A 24232-nucleotide genomic window follows, 5' to 3' on the forward strand; every position below is an offset into this window, starting at 1 on the left:
ACAGTGGCTGAAGAGTTTGTTAGAGAATTGTCAATCAATGGAACTACTCTCTTCTAGAGAGCATCAAGAATTTTTAGAGTAGTTTAGATGCACCACATTCCAAATGTGAAAACAGTATTTCAAGGTTGATGAATTTGTACAGAGGAAGTAGCTGGATAGATGAAAAGTTATGTCATGAGTGAAAGAGGATGGTAAATGTTTTGAAAGCCAAGGATAAGTTATGTGATTATTACCAGGAAAGGCTAGAAGTCAGTCAGTCTTAAAAAAAAAAAAAGATCTGGTCTTGGCTATTGAGTTGAGCATTATCAAAAGGGGGAGAATCACTAAAGTGAGGAAAAAAGTTTCAAAGCTTCCATGTTTTGGAAGCATTGAAGGTGACTAGGTTGTTAGTATCCTATAGAATAATAGTATGGAGATGATGTTTAGGATATTTATTGTGGATGATATGAAGCTTGAGATGTTCCAGCACTGTATGGTTTGTCACACAAGTAGGATGAGTGGAGACTGCTGTCATCAGCAAAACTGTGAATAGAGTTTGAGATATCAGTAAGAATTTAGATATATGAGAACGAGGGTGGATGAAATGAGTCCTGAGGAATATCTGCATTGATCAGAAAATCTGAAGAGAGAACACACCCTTCCACATTACAAGTAGTAAACAACCTGAGAGAAAATTGGCAATCCAGTTACAAAGGAAGAAAGGCAAACCATAAGATGGCAATTTGCTGAGAAGCTCTCAATGCCAAATCTAATCAAATATCAAGTGCAACAGCACAGTCTCATCAAATATCTTTCCATAATACCCAGCATGGTGAGTGATGTAGGTTGATCTTGATTGACAAAATCTATATTGATAGTCACTGATTAGTTGACATTTCTCCAGGTGTGGTAGAAGTTGACTATTGATTAAATTCTCCATTACTTTAAACACTGAAGTGAGAACAATACATCAATAGATTGATGGTACTTTTATTTTATTTTGGTGGTACTGCATTTTTTTTATATTCACTCTATACACACAAGAGGTTGCAAACTCTATAACACAACAGCACAGTGTATGTTTGTGTGGCAGTAAGCAGGCAGACAGAACTTAATGTGAAGGAAGAAAGGTGGCTAGAGGTGTAATATTGAGGGAAAATAGTGTTAGAAAGACTATCTATCCAAGGAACATAATTTCTGTCTCTGCTACTGGAAGATTACTAAGAAGGCTTGTATTTCTCTTTATTTGAAATTATGTTATACACTCTGCCACAACTGTTTAGTATATTCTTTTTTAATTAGCAGAATATAAATATCTATACTTTTATAATCTGATGTCAAGATAAAATTTACTAGTTATATAAAACCGGTTACACTATCTTAAAGGCACACCACAATATTTTTATGCATTAATTTCAGTTAAGCTATATGTAATCAAGTAGAAAGAAAAATGTGCATTTATAATTCAATCTGTTTTGTCATGTATATACTAATCATTTAATTTTTTTATTAAATAAACTTTCATTATTCCTTGTTATAAACATAACATGTGAAAATTAATCCTTTAAATGATAGGAAAAGCATTTATTATATTGTAAAATCAACTTAGCATTCATGCATTTCCCAACATGAATATAATTAAACAACTCAGGCATTACTTTGTGACCCTTTCATACACATATTAGATTATAAATTAATATTTAAACAAAGGAAATATATAGTGAACTCTCACTAAATCCTAGCAAAATCTTAGGGATTAAAGGAATAGTTTGTTATAATGGATAGTTTGCTATATTGCAAACCATTATGATAGTACTGCACCTATGAAGTGCAGTACTATAATGGCCGATTAATATAATACTGCACCAATGAAGCTTTGTTTGGAACATTTCAGTAGTTCTTACAGGGAGTGAGTTTGTTAGTGGTGTTTGCTATAGTGAGAGCTGATGTACAATATTCATAGTGAAGAATTTATGGAAACAAAACGTGTTGAATTAATTACTTTACTTATAATTAAGAAAATAATATTTGACGTTTCAACCTCTGTATTGAGGTCATCAGGAAAACATACATATGTACATGACACTACACAAAAGTAAGATGAATCTAAATGCTTTGTTAATCGTTTATCTGAGCCTGACATCTGGTGAAAAAAAAAAAAAAAAAACTAAATAAAACACATACAAATTAAAAATTAATTCACAAAATAAAATAAACTTTTCATACATATCAGTATAATAATATACCAATCATTAAAAAAAAAACGTTTTACAGCAGAATTACATTAAACCATTCCTAAAGTCCTCTCATATTAAAGTTTTCTTCTCTCTGGGATTGTTCTGGATGCTATATAGGTTGAAGATGGGTCCTCCATATTCTTGGAATTGTTAATCCATCATTCTTGTTTAGATGTGATGATGCTTCAGCATTTCACAGGCTTCTTTGAACTTTCTCTTTCAAACCAAGTTTCGGTGTGGTGTAGGGATTTGGTGCCTTTCCAGTTAATTCTGTGACATGTTTGAGGTGTGTGGTCTGACAGGTCTGTTTCATCATAGTAGAGGAATTTAATATGCCATTTATGTTCATCTTTTCTTAGTGGGATTGTGTGCCTTTTTTTTCCCTATGTTAGATAGGTTGCAGGTGCACTGAATTTTGCAAACCCTTGGGTGGGAAGGTATGGAAGAGGATGAGCTCAGTAAATTTCTTAATTTTGCGGGAGATTTGAACGTTGCCTTAATATCGTATTTATGCAGTGTTCTATTTTTTTCTGATATTCCCCTATGGCATTCATGTAAGCTTTTTTGTTTGCTTTTAATGATATTTTTGTGGAGGATGTAGTGAACTGTTTTTGTATTGTACCTATTTTTTTTTTTTTTTTTTCAAATCATTAGCCAAATGTTTGCCTAATAATTTCATATTCCCTGCTTAGCACCTGCTCATTGGAACAAATTGTTAGAGCTATGTTTGAGGGGTGTTGATGACCCCTAGTTTTTGTGTTGGATGGTGGTATGAATTTTTATTTATGTATTGGCCTGTGTGTGTGTGTAGGTTTTTTTGCGGTAGACCATGAAGAGGCAGCCTAAGGAAAGATGTGTGACAAGTGTGTATAGAAAAGGAAGAGAGTTATTGTTTTCAATTTCAATGGTGAATTGGATACGTGTGTTGTTTGTTTGTTCAGGTGGCTTAGGAATGTATTTAATGTTTTGTGACCATGGGGGCCAAATGACAAAATTCTTAATTATAATTATTCCAACATGTGTGTTTTGTCTCCATAAATTCTTCACAATGAATGCTGACCATGTAACCTTAAAAGAAATGACTACCATAATATTAATAAAATAATATTTTTGCAAGCTTTTTTTTCCCCAGAGTTACTAGTAATTCTGAGAAAAACAGTTATTGCAAAAAACTGATTTTTGCAATAACTTTTGAAATGCACAATCCTCAAAGCTCAACACATTATTCATATAACTTGAATTATATGTTAAAATTTGAAAAATATTCGAACAATGCACATCTTAAAAGAATAATATTTACACAAAGTTACATGTTCAATTTCAAGCTCCTCCTCCATTTGCCTCTGTTGCTGAATTTTATCTGCCTCCACTAGTGACTGATGTTCATCCTTATTTGCATCTTCTTCTGCAATCCATCCATGAGAAAACTTTCTTGGAGATGGAGCCATTGTGTACTTCATCTTACTGCATACTTGCTGAAACAAAAACATGAATTCATAAAAAAGTGGTCACTTTGTTCTACAGTATATCTAAAACGCCTGCAAATACACAGGGGAAAATAAGACTAATATATACATAAATAGCAAGAAAATTAGGCAAAGACTTCTGCCATTTTCCTACTTGCAATATAATATAGATATGTAAAATTTGGAAACACCTTTTGGTCACCCACATCTCCAACACCACTACCACAACCTCAAGAAATCCAGGTGACCAAATTTGTATACAATAGCCAGGATGTAGTAATACTATCTTATAAAGAGATGCTAACTTCCTTATCTCCTGCTTGTTAGTGTGCTTCTTAACATTCAAATGATTCTTTGAGCTATTTTGCCTGCATTTGTACCCCAAAACTTCAACTTTCTATCCATCTATTCATATCCCTAAATTCCTAGAATCACCATCTACATAATACATAGCCCATATCTTTTTCATCTGCCAGTGCATAATTTTACACTTTTGACACACTGAACTGGCAGCATTATCCTTTGCTCAAACCTCCAGTCTATTATTACTATTAACACCATGGAGTCTAAAGACTAATCACAGGAGGCAAACACTGTTACACACAAACCTCATCAAAGCATGCTTTAAATTGATTCAATATATCTGCATTCAGCACCATGTCAGGCAAAGCATTCAAATGATCAACCACTCTCCATGCAAGGAACCTACTCCTTTATGCCCTTGTTCACACCCTCCTTATACAACTTCCAAGTATGTTTCCTTATTCTACCCTCTTCTCCAGTTCTACAAAAAATTTCTTCCACATTAACCTAATAACAACCCTTTACCAACTTAAATGTTGCAATCATATCCCTTCTCTTCCTTCTATTTACAAAGCATTGCAAACTACATTCCCTCAATCTATTCTCATATCCCAAAGGCCAATTATGACAGTCTTCTTTTGGACCTTATCCAATATATCCTCATCACCATGAAAACCAGAGGACCAAATCTTTCATGCTGTCACCTGCACTTTATTGCTTATGGGCTTGTTGATAACCTTTCTTGTTATATACCCTCATCGATATTTTTTTATTTTTTTTCAAATCCTGTTTAATACTACTACCTACTTATCCATTTAACATGTCTGATTTGTCCTTCTGATCCTGGTTATGCAATTTAATCTAATACTATTTTCCTTAAATACCAAAGAAATATTACCTATGATTACTGACTTTCTTCCCTGGCAGTTTTTTATGCTATGGTGGTGCTGCTTCTGAGTTTATTGTAATCACCAGCTTTGTGGTTAATCACTTATGATTAGCCACTTCCCAGGTTAACAATACATGATTACTCTCCTCATCAGAAGGAACACAATTACCTTGGTTACCTTCCACCACATACTGTTTTAAGAATGTATCTCCCATTAGCTGTATGTACATGTGTGTATTCCATTTCCTTTCCATATAAGCTGTATCCTTCTTAGTCCTTTTACCCATAATTGATGGTCCCACGATTGCCTTGTGCTTACTAAACTAATTTGACAATGTCATCCACACTCATTTTGCTCTCCCTGAGCAGCAAGCATCTATATATTTTGTCTAGTACCAAATAGCTTCAAATGCACTACCTTCCTCAACTCAACCTTCTTGATCAACGACTTTTGCTGATCGTAATTCTCTTGCTATCATTAGCAATATCCTCCCTGAAAATACATTATCCCTTACATTCTATCACTGTAACAATATCTTCCTTCAACCAAGTCAGTATCACTAATGCCCATAAGATTAGGCCAATTTTAAGCAAACCAATTCCAAAAACTTGTCATTTGCTACTGATACATCTGACATTAGTATACATGTAATGCAATATCCCCTTAGGCATACAAAAAACAAAAAAAAATACATGAATTTTATAATGAAGATCTCATTCAGATTTGAGACTTGAAAAACTCCATTTAGGATTCTACGATCTCTCTCTCTCTCTCTCTCTCTCTCTCTCATTTTTAATACTCACTGACCTTAAAGGAACCTGAATACATACTTACCTGCATTCCTCACCAACCACCAAACAGTTTTCAGGCATCAGTTAAAATATTTTTAACTGATGCCCGAAATTAAAAATTCATTGAGGGAAAAATTCTTTGCAGCGTTATTTTTTGCAAACTGATTCTTCACTATATCAATTTTAGAGCTGATACAAGGGTGCACTGAAAAGTTGTGATAATCACCATGAAGGAATTGAAGTAGAACCATGTAACTTATACATTATTCTACATATTCCCCACAAAGTGTTATAAACTGTTACATCACTGCTGCATCATTTGCAATCCTCTGAGAAAAACAGTCTTCCCCTTGTTGCACAAACTAGTACTCAGCTATAGATATGATTCCATTTGTGGAAAATTTTGTTCCTTTCAAGTGTTTCTTTAAATTTGGGAATAGGAAATAGTCAGATGGGACCTATTCACCAGATCCGTCAGTCTGGTGAATAGGGTGGGTGAGGCAGACATTGAAAGCCCAAGTTGTGTATTGTCTGTTGAATTTCATGAACAGTGTGAGCAGGTGCATTATCCTGCAAACGCAACATGCCTCTGCTCAGTTTCCCCCCTCGGTACCACCTTCAATTTCTTCACGGCTCTTGAATAAACTGCTGCTGCAACAATCTCACCTTTTGTGAGGTGCTTGGTAAGGATTACACCACCCATATTCCAAAAGACAATGGCAAGAAACTTCCCTGTTGACTAAATAACACTGACTGTTGTTGGGTCACCGGATCATAGTGATGAAGCCACGTTTCATCAACAGTCACAATATGAGCCAAAAATTTGCATCTAATTTCTCAAAATGACCCCCAAATCCCATGGGGACATTTTCTCTCTGCACATTCTCTCTTTTGGTCAGCATTTAAACATTTGGAAACCCACTTCGCCGAGAGCTTCTCCATGTCCAGATGTTAGTAGATAATGATCCCCAACATGTTCCCTGGATATTACCAGTCTTTGCAATGTTTTTGGCTAGTATTCGTCTATCATCAAGGATTGTGGCATGCACTGCATCGATGTTTTCAGGTGTGATTACTGTGAAAGGTCTTACTGATCTGGGGGCATCTGCTATCTCAGGATGCACAGTTTTAAACTTGGCCACTCATCTAACAACTGTTGGATATGCTGTGGCACAGTTCCCTAAAGTCTCACACAAAGTTTAGTGAATCTCAGTTACAGACTTTTCTTGCAGTGCGAAAAACTTGATGACAGCCAGTACATCGGTGTCTTCAAATTTCTTCAAAACCTCTGATATGTCTTCTTATATATCCTATAAAAATTGTTCTAAGTGTTTAACAGAACTTTTCAGACCCCCCCCCCCATATACATGATAAATAAATTAAACATGGTAGGAGTGATACAGAGCACAGAATTAACAGGGATGATCATTACAAACTTCAGTTTGAATTTTTGCACCTTCCAAGAAGTTTCGGCTTGAAGTGGTTTGAAAAGTACCATATACAAGAATATGGTAAAAAAATAAGTTTTCTTTGTTAATATTTGTCAATGTATCAGGTAGCAAAAAAAAAATTTTTTTTTTTTGAGAAGCTAATTATGAAGAATGAAGGTTGGCAGTGAACAAATGATGATGATAGCCTGTTCAGTTGAACATGTACTCTCTTCAGTTGGATATAGCAACTTGTAACTGCAAAACAAGAAATCATGAATTTCCTGATATGTATCCTCAAGGGGTATAGGCTAGTAGCAGGGCTCCAGAAATTCAACTAAAATCTACTAGCCACAAAAAAAATTTTACTCATCCATGATATCGGTTTAACTTTAATATAAATATTGTTATAAGTGATTTAAAAAAAAAAATGAAATGTTGACAAAAAAAAGTAATGCATTCTTCAATTCTCACTATGCATTACACATAATGATAGAGAAATATGCTTTCTTTAAATGTAGATTTAAAATGTATGCACATCAGCTCATTACAACTCAGTTTGTGATTTTTTTTTTTCATTTACTGTTCATAATAAAGGATGAATTTATAAATTATCCATGAACAATAATTTAAAAGGAAAGACAAATGATAAAATTAAGGAAAACAAGAAAGTAGGTAGCACTTGACGTAGAGCCAGATTCACTTTTAATGATGCACTCAGTCACACGATCTAGTCTTTGCAAGATAATTGTATTTATCAACAGTATTAAAAATTATTTTTGTTATGTACAATTTTCAAGCATTTAACTACACTAAGCTAATTCATGTTGTGAGATGTGAAAATAAGTGAAAGGGAGTAAAGGTATTGGCAAAAACAAGATGTATAGATGCACTTCAGTATTTAATTGGAATGTGCCCATTTTAATTTTTGTATTTATAATTACTGGCTTTATTTTGTTAATGAAATTATATGGTGAGAAGTGTAATTATATCTTTGAATAGTAGATTGTCTATCAGATATATTGTGCATACTGTACATGCGTGTAAGATTAATATTGAACTAAATGAATGCACTGACTTGATTAAAAAATTTTCTTTAATGGAAAGAATAACTAATTTAATTTAAATGTATTCATGATATGTAAAACTTGCATGTTTTCTCACATACTTCACAAATTTCATACACTTGAAATTCAAGTGTGTGAAATTTGCTGTTTTCAAGTAAAGCAGCATGACCATAACATGTAATGGTGGCTCATTTTTCTCATTTCATGATGGGAATGAAAATTGGCAGTGTGATGCATAGTGGAGCATGCATGAAATGAAAAGAACACTATAATTCTGCTGTGAGAGAAATGAGGATTTTTTTGGAAATCAAAAGTGGATATTTATATAGTCTTTCATACAGAAAGGAAAACATTTTGAAGTTATCAGTCGCTATTGTTACAACAGAACACTGGGGGGGGGATGAGTTTATACTGCAGATTGAGTTTTTAATTACTACAAAAAAAAAAAATGAAGTCTCACATAAAAAGAAAAATAAAGCTTTGGCAGAAGAAAGTGAAGATGACTGGTACGACTTTTAGAGAAAACTGGCAACTAAAATTGCAAGTGTTTTTGCGATTATTCTTTAAAAGGGAATGCTGTATTGTTCGAATTAAGGATTTCAGATTCAGAAGTTTTATTTTCAACCCTCTGGAAACAAAACCTCTTTAATAAATTCGTTCGCAGCCACCCATGATCAAATAACTTGAAAGCGAATGAGATGTTAATAAATGAGAGGGAGGGGGGGGGATAAATTATGCAAATAAAATACTTTTTTAATGCATTTAGAACAAGGCTGAATATTCTCTCTCCCTATTTGTCTCTTATAAGTTGCCTTTGTCAAGTGGGAGAGTGGATTTCTGTAGCCCTGGGCCACTAGAACAGTACTGCATATTTAAATTTACATTATTACTAATCTTCTATCAATAATTTTCCTTCAAATTACTCCAATATTCTAAGGCACTTCTCACTAAATCAATCCACCTAGATCTTATTCTTCTCTGAGTCTTTTTTCCTATCACCTTGACATCTAACACCTGTTTTTGCTAACTTTTCCTCTCCCATTCTATTTAAGAGACATGTCACCTTAGATTAACACTGCTCACACATTCTTGAATGCCAACAATCTCAAGTTCCTTCTTAATATGATTATGCCATTAATACCATCTGTTTACTCCTCATATCTGTGGTCTCCAATTTTGATCAGGTGCTTAATTTCTAACCCAACTCTCAAATTGGTTTGAACACTGTTTTGTATACTGCTAGTTCAGTATTGGCTAATTTCTTATTCCATATAAATTTATTCATCTGGCTTCCCACCATACCAGCTTTGCTTATTCAACTGTTTATTTCCATATTAAATTTGTTATCTTCACTAAAAACTGAGCACAGTTTTTAGTGAAGATAGCTGATAATAAGTTCTACAGGTTCTCCACAGAGGATGCAAAGAGATGGTGACGGCTATTATTGTTTTATAGGACTAATTCAAGACTATGTATGCGTTTTTAAGTAATTTTTTCATCCCATGTATAGACAAATCAGTCATGAGAATATATGCAATTTATAGACAAAACACACTGTTGTTGGTGGTGATAATTGTAGTGGTAGCAGAGACAGTGAGATAAGTGGAGTAAAGTGCACTCCTACAACGAGTCCTTATACTCTTTGGAGGTGTGTCACGTAATAGTAATTATATTAAAGAAAATTAAGGTAAAACATAAATTCCCTCATGATATAAATCAGCTAATGCAAAATTCTCATCTGTAGCTGAAATATTCGGCTTCATCTTATTTCCTATAGTTTTTAATGAAATTAAGAAATTTTAAATTGATATTTGTTGGGGGGAAAAAAAAAAAAAAAAAAATCTATAGGTGCATGCTCCCAAAGTGTAATACATTATTAATTCTATTCTGAACAGTTTGAAAATAAACTGTAATCAGAAATATCTGTAGTTAAAATATAATTAGATTAAAAACTAGTTGAACTGCTGTGCAACAAAGCTGTACTATTTCTTTTTCTTTCCGAAAGGTGAGCTATCCAATCTATCTATCTATTATATTAGAAAATTCATAATTTTTAATAATAAAACTGAAATGATAATGAATTAAAAATGTAAAGTTTGAGATGATTAGACAGGATTAATTTTGACAAAATTGTATCCATCTACAAAAAATCATCGTTTTTGTTCAATTTATTTGATCTGTTTTGTGTATATGACCTGGGTAGCTCAGTGGAAGTGGTGTTTGCACTCCTCAGCACTGGACTGCCCAAAGAAAGAGCGTCATCAGTTTGATTCTAGTTGCCGACTAGAAAAACTTTTCTAAGCCTTTTTTTTTTAACCAGTTCTCAAGTTAGTCAATCTCTGGAACAGGCAAGTGTGTTTTTTTTCGTTCTGGAAACTCAGGTTTTTTAGTCGTGTAAACTCAAAAAAAAATCGACCGTACAACTCTCACTATTTCATACATGAAAAATATTGTGCCTTGGTGATAGCCTTGGGCCAACTATCTCTGATTGGCTACGGCTACCAGTGGAGATTGAAATGTGCACTCAGTCTCCAAAATGTTAGACAGGGCTAAAACAGTTCACTTACTCCCTTATAAAAGAATTAAAGGCATTAGCTGAATTTTTTTTTTTTTTTTTTTTTTCAAAGATTGGCAAGTTTTAAAGAAAAGTATGCCAATGAATATTATTTTTATGACTATTTAGCTTATTTTTGTTTAGGAGTGCCCCTTTTTATGTCATTGGCTTTTTACTCAATTTTAGGGCATTTACAGATGTTTTATATAGGCAATATGAAGAATACATAGGAGGAATAATTCAAACATACCTTTGTAGGATATTGCTGGCTGTCTTCTTATTCAGCAGTATCCTAGCATATGGCGATATACATTCATCTGCTGTTTAAAGGAAGGAAGGGGTTGGAAAATGTATAGAGAGATGTGGGAGAATCATTGGTGAGGCAAGACTTATGTGAACTTTTTGAAAAACCCAGGTTTTTATTATTATTATTAAAAGTCTCAGAGAATACTTTGGGAGGGGGTTGAAAAATAGAAATTTTGGGAAAGGAGAAGGATATGATGGGATAAGATCAGGGGTGAGAGTAACGGGGTGCGAGCAGTTTCAAAAGTGTGTTGTCTTCAGAGCTCATGGGAAGCTCCCCATGAGCTATGAAGCTTGTGGGAAGTATAATAGTCGCCTGCCATGCAATAAGATTATTTTTGTATTTAGCATTGATGACTTTGAAAAACTGCTAAATGAAACAAACAGTGATGACAGCACAGTGGTAAAAAACACTAACCAGGCATGCTGTCAGGAAAAACATATCAATACTTGAAGTAGAAAGAGCCATCAAAAGCCTGAAATGTGGAAAGGCAGCAGGAGTAGATGATATTTGATCAGAAATACTCAAATACAGAGGTATAAAAGTCATACAGTGGCTGCACTGCATAGTTCAGAAACTGGACAGAGGGACGAATTCCAGATGATTGGAGTAGAGCTCTCATAGTACCCATACATAAAAAGGGAAATAAACCTGAATGTGAGAATTACAGAAGCATTTCATTACTGAGTGTTCCTCGTAAGATATATACAAGTGCATTTAAGAAATGGTTGAGAAGGATTGTGGAAGAAAAGCTTGGTGAAGAACAAGCTGGATTCAGTTCAAATAGAGGCTGTCAGGAGATCAGATACTCACTTAACAACAAATAGTGGAGAAATCATGGGAATATAAAAAAGATCTGTATTTAGGTTTTGTAGATCTGGAAAAGGCATAAGACAAGGTGCCAAGAGAGAAACTATTCAATACGCATGTGTCAATGGGGCATTATATCAAGCAATACTTTGTCTTTATTTGAGTTGTAAGTCAGCAGTTAGAATTGAAGAAAGTACAGGAAGATGGTTTAATGTTAAATCTAGTGTGAGACAAGGATGTACATTATCCCCTCTGTTATTCATTATCTATATGGATCACATCATGAAGGGAAGTAGTATTAAACCTGATATCAAAATTGGAGGTGTTAATGTCAGCTCTTTGCTTTATGCAGATGATGTTATACTTCTAAATAAATCCGTTACAAGTCTGCATGATTCCCTGACTAAACTGAATAACTGTTGTAATAGATATGGTATGAAGGTCAGCATTAAAAAGACAAAGACAAAGAAAATAGGCAGAAACATTGAAAATATCAACTGCATTATGAATGGAGAACTTATAGAACAAGTAAAACATTTCAGCTACTTAGGCACGATTTTTAGTGAAGATGGCAAGTTAAATATGGAAATAGACAACAGAATCAACAAAGCTGGTATGGTAGGAAGTCAACTGAATACATTCATATGGAATAAGAGAGAAATTAGCAAAACACTAAACTAGCTGTATACAAGACAGTGTTTAAACCAATTTTAACTTATGGATCTGAGTGCTAGGTTAGAAGTAAAACACTTGACCAAAGACTAGAGACTGCAAATATGAGTCCTGAGGAAGATTAAGGGCATGAACAGATGGCATCAATGGCAATATCATATTAAAAACGAAGATATTAGGAAAGAACTTGATATTGTCAGCATCCAGGAATGCATTAGCAGAGCTAATCTCAGGTGGTATGGTCACTTAAGCAGAATGGGAGAGGAAAGATTAGCAAAACAAGTGTTCTCTGCCAGGTTGGCAAGAAAAAGACCTAGAGGAAGACCAAGATATAGGTGGATTGATATAGTAAAAAGTGCCTTAGAAAACAGAACTATAAGACATGATAATATAGGAGTTTTGACATTTAACAGACTGATTTGGAGGAAAATTGTAGATAGGAAGTTAGTAATGATGTAAATTTTTCATGTAGTACTATCATATCCTGTACACCTCTTGAGAGTATATATCAGGAATTTGATGATGATCATGATGATTGACGACTACTTACTTTCCTTGATCATTACTGCCTGAATATAACTAATATAAGCTCTGCTAATGCATCCAGGAATGCATTAGCAGAGCTAATCTCAGGTGGTATGGTCACTTAAGCAGAATGGGAGAGGAAAGATTAGCAAAACAAGTGTTCTCTGCCAGGTTGGCAAGAAAAAGACCTAGAGGAAGACCAAGATATAGGTGGATTGATATAGTAAAAAGTGCCTTAGAAAACAGAACTATAAGACATGATAATATAGGAGTTTTGACATTTAACAGACTGATTTGGAGGAAAATTGTAGATAGGAAGTTAGTAATGATGTAAATTTTTCATGTAGTACTATCATATCCTGTACACCTCTTGAGAGTATATATCAGGAATTTGATGATGATCATGATGATTGACGACTACTTACTTTCCTTGATCATTACTGCCTGAATATAACTAATATAAGCTCTGCTAATGCATCCAGGAATGCATTAGCAGAGCTAATCTCAGGTGGTATGGTCACTTAAGCAGAATGGGAGAGGAAAGATTAGCAAAACAAGTGTTCTCTGCCAGGTTGGCAAGAAAAAGACCTAGAGGAAGACCAAGATATAGGTGGATTGATATAGTAAAAAGTGCCTTAGAAAACAGAACTATAAGACATGATAATATAGGAGTTTTGACATTTAACAGACTGATTTGGAGGAAAATTGTAGATAGGAAGTTAGTAATGATGTAAATTTTTCATGTAGTACTATCATATCCTGTACACCTCTTGAGAGTATATATCAGGAATTTGATGATGATCATGATGATTGACGACTACTTACTTTCCTTGATCATTACTGCCTGAATATAACATCTTGTATTTACTATTTAAAGTACTTTAATTCTTCTGTCAATTTCACTTATTTCCCCCTAATTCTTATTATGTTTATAAATATCTTGAATTTTGCTGATGCTGAGTTAATTTTCTCTGATGAAAAACAGGGCCTTTGTTTAATTAGGCAATGCTGCAGCTAGTATGACATTTCATGTTGTGCCTATCCTTGTTCATTCAGCATCTACATAGATACCTATTAATAGGATGAGGATTAGATATTAGGTCAGAAGCCCCTGTATTTCTTAAGACTATAGTGAAGTGTCCTTGCTATCTAGCTTTGACTATTAAACAATCCCCTACTTAAATTTCATTAAAAAAAATGTTCTCCTACAAAATATTGTGCTGCACAAACTTTACAAACACATTAAATAACTCAATTTGGCACATGGGAAGAGCAGAGATGCTGTGTTGCACAATATCTGGTTTTTATACAAAGTTTATTTTCAATTGGATAGGAGTAATAAGCAAAATGTACAGTTTTGGGAAATAAAACATCCCAACAATTTCATGGAAAGTAGCCACTTATTCACATCAGTCTTTACCTCACAAAACAGGCAAACTGTTCAGACAAAAATGAGGATACAAGTAACAGGTATAATACACCCACTCATAGCCTTTTGCTTTGGCCATAATTCAAGACAACTCAACTCAGTTTTTTTTCATCGAAAACTATAAATTCTAACCAGTGCCATATGCTGTAGAATAACCTTTTACCATAATTCAGCCACCTCTAAGTAACCAGTGGTTTATGCAAGATGACATCATATAACATACACAGCAAATGTCACTTTGGATTTTTATGTGCACTACCTCTGACTCTTGTGTAATATGACAGTTATGCTGATTATCAAAATGTGACACATTTTGGGCATCTCTTAGTTCCGATTTCAATGCTTTTTTTCTTCTTTTTATGAGAGTTCACAAAAAAAGAGATTATTTACAACCAAACCTGCTACTCTTGTGGAAATGAGAACTGTGATTGTTCAATTGTGTAGAACAAAATCAATAAAGATATGTTGCATGTCATACATACTGGTGTGTATGTGTGTATCCCTTCAAGAAGCTGATAAACAAAATGCAGGACATTTAATGTGCTACTATAAAAATGTTTTCTAAGGATGTGAGCATCAAGCATATAATGTTTGAACATATGCCAAATGAACAAGCTTTCTGTGAAACATTTTGACATGTAAATAGATCTTTTGTCCACTATTCTATACACATCAGAAAATTTATATAATTTTAAAATCAACTATTTTTCTAATGGCACATTCTACATGTTCAAATACTCAAGAGTCTGTTCACTTCATCACAGGTATTTAATAAGTTGCTTCAAGATTTAAAATTTAATGAATGCTTTTCTGCAAAAAAAAAAAAAAAAAAAATGGGAAAGAACAGGAAGGGGAAAAAAAAGAGGAACTAGCAACCAAATCTATCAATTCTGACATCCAAAATTAAGCCTAGCCATGTGGTTTATAACTGAATACTACTAGAATTGTATTTTATTTTTTATTTTTATATAATTGTAACTCAAGTTCCATTCTGTATGACATATCTAGATTCAGTATGCATGGAATGGGATGAAAGAATCAGTTAAATAATTACTTCTGTGTCTGTGTGTATATCTTTGTTTACTATCAAATTCACTATCATAAATTTACTGAATGGGAATTTTCATACATATTACCACATGGTATTCAAATTCACAATGTAAATGCTTCATGAAATTGCATGCCAATACTGGTTTCATATATGATTTTTTTTTTTTTTTTAAATAAGTAACCAAAAATTAATTCTTACCTTCTGCAATGAGCAGTACTTTTGAACTGTTTCTTGGAATTCAGCAAGCAAACGTTCTGACTGAAGGCGCTGCTCCTAAAATAGAAACAAGACCATGGCATATTCAATGCTATCTTCAAATACAAATAAAAATTTTATTCTTAACAAACTAATTCCTTACTTAATTTCAGAGACTGGAAAAGAATAACAAAATAAATAAATAAACAAATAAATCATAATTTAAAATTATGAATCTTTTTACAATTGTTTTTCTATACAGGTTAGTATATTATTAGTTTGGGTTTCATAACACATCTGATCAGCACTCGCAATGTGCCTATATTATTGTTAAAATGAAATATCAAGCATTTGAAATTTGACGTACTTAATATATTCTGATAGTGGTAATAATTTCAGTCTTCTTTATTGTAATTCATATTTGTTAAGTTTTGAGATATATTTTGTTCATTATGAAAACATTCTCTTTACACCAACATGTCAGCCATAACTATGCAGCTCCTCAGTGAGCATATGCACTTTACATGAAGTGCATATGCTCACTGAGGAGATTGATGGATGACTGATAGCCACAGAGCGTTCGGCACCATAGTAACAGAGATAAACAAATAGAGACAGAATGGAAATTTGAGAATGGCAACCAGAATTTTGCTCTTAGGAAGTTTTTAAGAAAATGTGACAGAAGAATATTAATAGAAGATTTTGAAAAGTAATCATAGCACTGTGAATCTTTAAACTGGAAGAGTTGAGACTGTCAACAAGTGTTTAGTAAATACTCATTTTAGACTTAAGGAAAGAATGTTAATACTGGAGTCGATGTTCCAATTCAATGTTCGAGGAAATGAATTTTTCAATGAATGAAAAATTTCATCTTCAGTCTTAAGGACACCAGAATCTATTTGTTATTCTACTGGAAAAAGTGACAGAATTAATTTTAAAAAAAAATTTTTTCTCTAATAAAGAATTGTTGATTTTGCATAATATTGAAAGGGTCAAAGCTGTATAACTGAGAGGAGACCTCTACATAGCCTTTAAAGGAATGCAGAGAACTGACCAGGGTTCTGACCTAATGTCCAATCCTCACCTTCTTGTGGTGCACCCTGTTGGGTATCTACCTGGATACTGAACGAACGAGGATGGGCAGGCAATTTGAGATTTAGCCGACCAAATTGTATTCTTATTGGCTTAAACCAATAACCAAACAGCGAAAATTCAGCTACTAGAACAAATCTGAAAGTACACCCCTACTCAACATCACCAGAGTTAAAGATCGGTACTATCAACATAAGAAGCCTGAATGGCAAAGAAATGGAGCTAGCTGAGGAATTAGATAAGTACCAGATCGACATAATAGGACTGGCTGAAACCAAAAAAAGACAAAAACTGGCGAGATCTTTCTGAACAATAAATACAAAATATTATATTCAGGAAATGACAATCAAGGAAAAGAATGAGTAGCCATAGTATTCAACACAAAATACGAGGCTAATCTTCTTGAATGGCAGGCAATCTCAAGTAGAGTGATGTGGGCAAATATCGGAATGGGGAATTGGACAATGAGACTTATTTGTGCCTATGACCCCACAGAAGGTTCTACTAAGGTAGAAGTGAAGGAATTTTGTGATTCTTTAGAGAAAGCAACTGACACAATGAAAAAGGAAAAGTTGGTCCTTGTTGGGGATCTAAATAGCAGAGTAGGAAATGATTGTCAGATGTACAAAATTATTTTGGGAAAATTTGGAGAAAAGAGCAAAGCTAATAAAAATGGCAAATACCTGTTGGATTTCTGTCCAGGACATGGAATGGTTGTTACTAACAATGTTCCAACATAAAGTGCATAAATTCACGTGAAGAGAAGAAGCAAGGAATAAGAAAGTCTCATTGATTATGTTATTGTTTATAGGGATGTTTTCTCACTGTGCAGGACACCAGAGTGGACAGAGGATTTGAAATTGGAAGTGATCACCATTTATCTTGAGCAAGATAAAACTGAATTTCATATTGAAAAGAAGAACACGTAAGAAAGTTTTAAAACCAATAAAAGTTGAGCAGCTCTCAGATGTGAACTGTAGACTAAAATACACAAAGATTATTGAAGAAAAAATGAAACAGTTTGAGAACAGCAATCAAACCTTGGAGATTCAGTGGCAAGCCTTGAAGAAAACCCTGATTGATTCTGCCAGAGAGGCATGAGGTGAGGTTGTCTGCAAGGATAGAAAATCAGAACTCCATGGTGGACAAAAAAGAGGCAGTGAAGGAAAAGAAGAAAGCATATCAAAAGTTCCTGGCAATTAAGTCAGCTTGTGCTCTTAGAGAATACAGAGACAAATGTAAGAAAGCTAAACACTGTGTAAAACTAGCTGAACAAAAGTCATGGGAGGACTTTGGCAAGAACATAGAAAATAAATATCAAGAAGGTGGCAAAATATTCTGGGGGGTTGTTGAAGACATTAGGAATGGAGGAAAGAGTGCTGTAAAAGGAGTTAGAGATGATAAAGGTTACATGAAAACAGGAGAAAAAGATATCCTTGATGTATGAAGTAATTACTTCGAAAAATTGCTAAATGAAACAAGCAGTGATAGCACAGTGGTAAAAAACACCCAACAGGCATACAGTCAGGAATACATATCCATACCTGAAGTAGAAAAAGTCATCAAAGGCTTGAAATGTGTAAAGGCAGCAGGAGTAGATGATATTTGATGAAATATGGTGGTATAAAAGTCTTACAGTGGCTGCACTGCATAGTTCAGAAAGCCTGGACAGAGGGACGAATTCCCGATGATTGGAGTAGAGCTCTCATAGTACCCATATATAAAAAGGGAAATAAAACTGAATGTGAGAATTACAGAGGTATTTCTCTACTGAGTGTTCCTGGCAAGATTTATACAAGTATACTTGAGAAATGGTTGAGAAGAATTGTAGAAGAAAAGCTTGGTGAAGAACAAGCTGGATTCAGGCCAAATAGAGGCTGTCAGGATCAGATCTTCACTTAACGACAAATAGTGGAGAAATCACGGGAATATAACAAAGATCTGTATTTAAGTTTTGTAGATCTGCAAAAGGCATATGACAAGGTGCCAAGAGAGAAACTGTTCAATATGCTACAGTTATATGGTGTGTCAATGGGGCATTATATCAAGAAATACTTAGTCTTTATTTGAGTTGTAAGTCAGCAGTTAGAATTGAAGGAAGTACAGGAAGATGGTTGAATGTTAAATCTGGTGTGAGACAAGGATGTACATTATCCCTCTGTTATTCATTTTCTATATGGATCACATTATGAAGGAAAGTGGTATTAAACATGTTATCAGGATTGGAGATGTTAATGTCAGCTCTTTCCTTTATGCAGACGATGTTATACTTCTAAATAAATCCACTACAAGTTTGCAAGAGTCCCTGACTAAATTGAATAACTGTTGTAATAGATATAGTATGAAGGTGAGCATTAAAAAGACAAAGACAATGAAAATAGGTAGAATTGTTGAAAATGTCAACTGTGTTGTGAATGGAGAACCTGTGGAACAAGTAAAACATTTCAGCTACTTAGGCATGATTTTTAGTGACGATGATAAATTAAATATGGAAATAGACAACAGAATCAACAAAGCTGATATGGTAGGAAGTCAATTGAATTCATATGGAATAAGAGAGAAATTAGTCGGAACACTAAATTAGCTGTATACAAGACAGTCTTCAAACCAGTTTTAACTTATGAATCTGAGAGCTGGCTGGGTCAGAAGTAAAACACTTGACCAAAGACTAGAGACCACAGATATGAGAGTCCTGAGAAAGATTAGAGGCGTGAACAGATGGCATCAATGGCAATATCATATTAAAAACGAGAATATTAGGAAAGAACTTGACATTGTCGGCATCCAGGAATGTGTTAGCAGAGCTAATCTCAGGTGGTATGGTCACTTAAACAGAATGGGCGAGGAAAGATTAGCAAAACAAGTGTTCTCTGCAAGGTTGGCAGGAAAACGACCCAGAGGAAGATCAAGATATAGGTGGACTGATACGGTACAATGTGCCTTAGACGATAGAAATATAAGATCTGATAATGAGAATATTTAAGTCTTGACAAGTAACAGACTGATTTGGAGGAAAATTATAGATAGGAAGTTAGTAATGATGTAAATTATTCATGTAGTACTATCATATCCTGTACACCCCTTGAGGGTACATGTCAGGAATTTGATGATGATGATGAAGAAATTTGTACTCAAGTGAGGCAGAGAGGATGATTGGAGCAGATGTATGCTAAATGGGAGATAAAAATGGATCCCATGGAAAAGAAGAAATAAATTTTATATTTTTGGAAAGGGCCTAACAAAGAAACTGACTCTGATAAACATTTTGTCGTTGTGAAAACAAGGTGTTTAGTCTGGTAGACATAATTAAGTATATGTTAACCAACCCAGTAATAGAATTAGTCAGAGAATGAATATTTTTTTCTGGATAAGAAAATCTCTGAAGTGTATACTTATTTTAGAAGGCCTTGGATCCAATTAATTTTGTAGTTATTTATGTAATTTTATTTAAAATGTACATAAGATTTTATTTGCAAAATATTTGTACATATTTTATTTATTTCAATGCACCAATTGGAATGAACTAGCATAATCACTTAACACTCAGTGTAAAACAATCTCTTTACAGAGATGAAAAATTATATAACAAAAGGATTCATGTCAATATTTCACTTAACAGAAATAAAAATGCAGCATAAAAAAAGTGTAAGGCTAAGAATTTCCTTGATTTGAGATATTATTAAAGTCTATCCTGCACCCTCAAGGGTATACAGGATAGTATTATGGGCTAAGTACATTATTGCTAACTTTATATCAACAATTTTCCTCCAAATTAGTCTTTTTATTATCATTATTATCTGAGACCTCCAGGGAGTCAAGGACTCATCGAGGGAGGCCGTAAATAACCCAACCCAGCTACCATACCTTCCCTTAAATTCATTTACACCAGATGCACTCACTACACCTAAGGGCAAATGATGTCACTCACTCACTGCTCTCTGGGAGAAAAACCCTTACCTCTTAACCCCTTTCTTGACTGTTAACAAACTTAATTTTTTCATGGATGCCCCAATTTTCTCTCTCCGCCTTCCATACAATGAAAAATTTCATCACTTGAAATGCTATAACACCCATTCAAAAGTTTATAGACCTCTGTCATATCACCCCCTTTCTCCTGTTAATCCTTTCTTAGCAAGTTTGGATGTTATCAGCCTATTTACAAATGTTCCAAGAAATGAAACTGTGAATCTCCTGGAAGATCTTTTTCCTCCGGACATCGTAGATCTTTATAAACATTGTATAAATAATACTTTTCTCATGTATCAAGACAAATTTTGGGAACAAAAAGACGGATTGGCTATGGCAGGGGTTCCCAACTTTTTGTTTCCTAGAGCACATGCTAAAATACTGGTAGGGCAGCGGGCACCATCTATTTTTTCAAGCAAATTTTTTTAATTCTTTTGTTAAATGAATACATACAAAGTTTACATTATAATTAAATGTTTTATTACTTAAAAGTTTACATTATATAAAAATTTAAATACATATATCTAAGTTAGTGTGATCTTTGGCATTGCATTTCATTGGCCAGTGCTTCATAATTAGGAGAATATGATGATATTCCAGTTCTTAAACTGGAATGAACAACTTAGAATGCGCGTCTACTTTACATTGTATGCGTTTAATACTCGTCATGTGTCATCAACGCATGCGTCATATAGCATGCCATGAATTGTTGCGTGATTATTTCAAACTATACAGCACACGGTTGAACAGCGGCGGGCACACACAAATTGGTCGACGGGTGCTATGGTGCCCGCAGGCATAGGGTTGGGAACCCCTGGGCAATGGGTTCTTCCCTCTCTCCAGCTTTAGCTAACCAATTTATGGAAAACTTTGAAAATAATGATTTAAACAATTATAATAAAAAACCAAAAATATGGCTACGCTATGTAGACGATATATATTCATCATATGGCCAGGAACAACAGATGAACTCATTGCTTTCAAAGAATACCTAAATAATTTACATAATAACATAAAATTTACTTTAGAACAAGAAGAACTTAGGAAACTGCCTTTTCTAGATATTCTATTAGAAGTCAATGAAAAGGATAATAAACATTCTTTCTCAATATATAGAAAACCCACCAACACAGGAAGATTTCTTAATGCGGCCTCATACTACAACCACCCTTCGCAAAAAATAGGTCTAATAAAAACTCCTTGGGATAGAGTGCATAACATTTCCAGCACAGTAAAACAGAGAAATGAAGAATTAGAATATCTAACACAGATCTTTCAAAAGAATGGTTATAAAACCAAGACTATCAAAAAAATCCTCCACACACCTCCTACAAGCATCTCTCAGAAACAAGGTTTCAAAAACGCTATCACGCTTCCATATATCAAAAATGTTACAGACAAGATGGCTAAATTACTTAACAAATATAACATCAAAGTAGCCTTTCTGCCACTGAAAAAAAAAATTCAAGATTTCTACATCCCCCGAAACCTCCTCATCGCCCTTTAAAAAAACCAGGTGTTTACAAAATTCGTTGTTCTTGTGGCATCTACTAAGTAGGACTGACAGGAAGATCTGGGGAAATTCGCATGAAAACACCAAAAAGGATGTGCAAAACAGAAGAGAACACAAATCAGGTCTAGCTTTCCATACCACTTCCACCGGCCACAATGTACTCTGGAAGAAAACAAACATGTCGTACATAGAAAAAAACTGTTATATAAGGAAATTTAAAGAAGCTGTAAACATGCTTAAAATACCAACACAATACAATAAAAATCAAGGATTAATTCTCCACCAAGTTTTGTCAGCTTTAATAAAAAATATACCTCAATCAGGCCTCAGACATTATGAACGTGAAGAACAGAACGTGGCATCATCCAGCATTGTTTAAACTCAGCACTGCTTTGAATCTGCATTCTGATTTTTAATTTTATGAATAGTCAGATGGCTACAACTGTATAGTATGAACTAATACTAATAATTTCTCTTTTCTTTGTGTTTTAAACTTTAAGTTACCTTTTACCCCTGAAGACGTAAGTCAAACGACTTACGAAACTTGTCGGGTCTTTTATTAATTCATTGTGTTTTATATAGCTTATTAAAAAAATGTGGTCCAATTACCAGAATATGCCATGTGATTCTGAAGCTTACTTGAATTTTCTGACAAAATGGTTAGTTTGTATAAGGCATTTCTGTTTTCTGCTATAAAGCTTCAATACATTCATACCGTGGATGGAATGAGTATTTATTTTTTTATTTATTTTATGGATAATCCAGAAACTTTACTTTTAGAAACCGAAATAAAACTTTGGGACCTCCAATAAATGGAGCGATGATTCTAAACCTAATCAAATATTTCATCTTCTAACTATATGAAAACGAAGGGTGTCTCTTCTCTTGAAACAGATTGGTCGAATTCTAAGATTGGTCCTTGATGTTTTGTGTTTCTTTATCTAGTCCCACGGCAATTCACTAGTTATTTTTACACTTCTTAGTACCAAACTTATATTTCAAAATAAAAATAGATCGATCTCTCGGATTTATTTAGTCTTAGACCTTCCATACATAGGATAATCATCAGTTTAATATGAAAAAAAAAAAAGCCAGTTGCATAGTTGGAAAGTGACATCACTTAGTTGGGAAAACTAAAGTTAGAATTCAACCAAGGAGCAGACTCATTTTAATAGGCCTTAAAATCCTCTTAGAAAAGTGGAAGTGCTTTGTTTTATCTTTGAGAAAGATAAAACTCAAAATGGACAACAGTCCAAAAATGTCACAATTGACAGACATAACATGTAACCCTCAAAAACATAAGTAAACAAAGTTGTCCTTAAATTCATTTCCAGCCATATTGTTTTCTTTGAACAGATTTCTTGCTGATATACTGGATAAGGCAAATAATTTTGTAGTTTCCTTACATATCGAATTACGCCAATATGATTTAAAATGAGCAATTCTGTCATGAGATCTAGCTTTATAACCGAATAATATTATTCGTCTTTTTTTAACCTTATGATTAAGAGCACAAGCACCTGTCTTGTCTCTTTTATAAACCAGAATGATCAAAGTGCTGCATACTTCGTGATTTCTCTTTTTTTTGATTACAAGCATCGATAAATCAACTTCTTATCTCCTAACTTCAAATTATTGTCAAGATTTCTAATACTGAATCATTCATATCAGTGAAATAAAAACAAAACACGTCTCTAACCGCAACGGCACATAAATTATCTGGTTTCATTTCAGCAAGCTATATTTAGTAAACCCATTAGCACTTTAAGAAACAGCCACTGTGGATTTCAGATAAAATATCTCCTTGTCTCATGACACCATTTGCAACATAATCTACAGTCCATTACATTTATTGCAGCAAGCCAATTCTTTCTGGTTCTGCTTCAAACTGATCAGTATATGATTTTCCAGCAGTGAGCCAAAGAATGTTTTAATCAAGAATTTGTGCCAATCAGCAGTGG

The 24232-nt window shown here is 34.0% G+C and overlaps 1 protein-coding gene across 2 annotated transcripts in view; it reads right to left on the reverse strand.

Annotated features, from left to right (window-relative positions):
- The window catches only part of LOC150092170 (syntaxin-7-like), a 119333-nt gene that overhangs the window by 25520 nt on the left and 69581 nt on the right, over positions 1-24232 (reverse strand). For both annotated transcript variants that reach the window (XM_090415241.1, XM_090415240.1), the window contains exons 6-7: positions 15704-15778; positions 3527-3691 (exon numbers count right to left, since the gene is read on the reverse strand). In XM_090415241.1, coding sequence (XP_090271367.1) covers positions 3527-3691; positions 15704-15778 — 240 coding nt within the window. The remainder of the gene's footprint in view (positions 1-3526; positions 3692-15703; positions 15779-24232) is intronic.

The sequence above is a fragment of the Typopeltis vanoorti genome, unplaced genomic scaffold (assembly GCF_054136105.1).
Source record: "Typopeltis vanoorti isolate ZY-2024b unplaced genomic scaffold, IOZ_Tvanoo_1.0 HiC_scaffold_24, whole genome shotgun sequence".
NCBI lineage: Eukaryota > Metazoa > Arthropoda > Arachnida > Uropygi > Thelyphonidae > Typopeltis > Typopeltis vanoorti.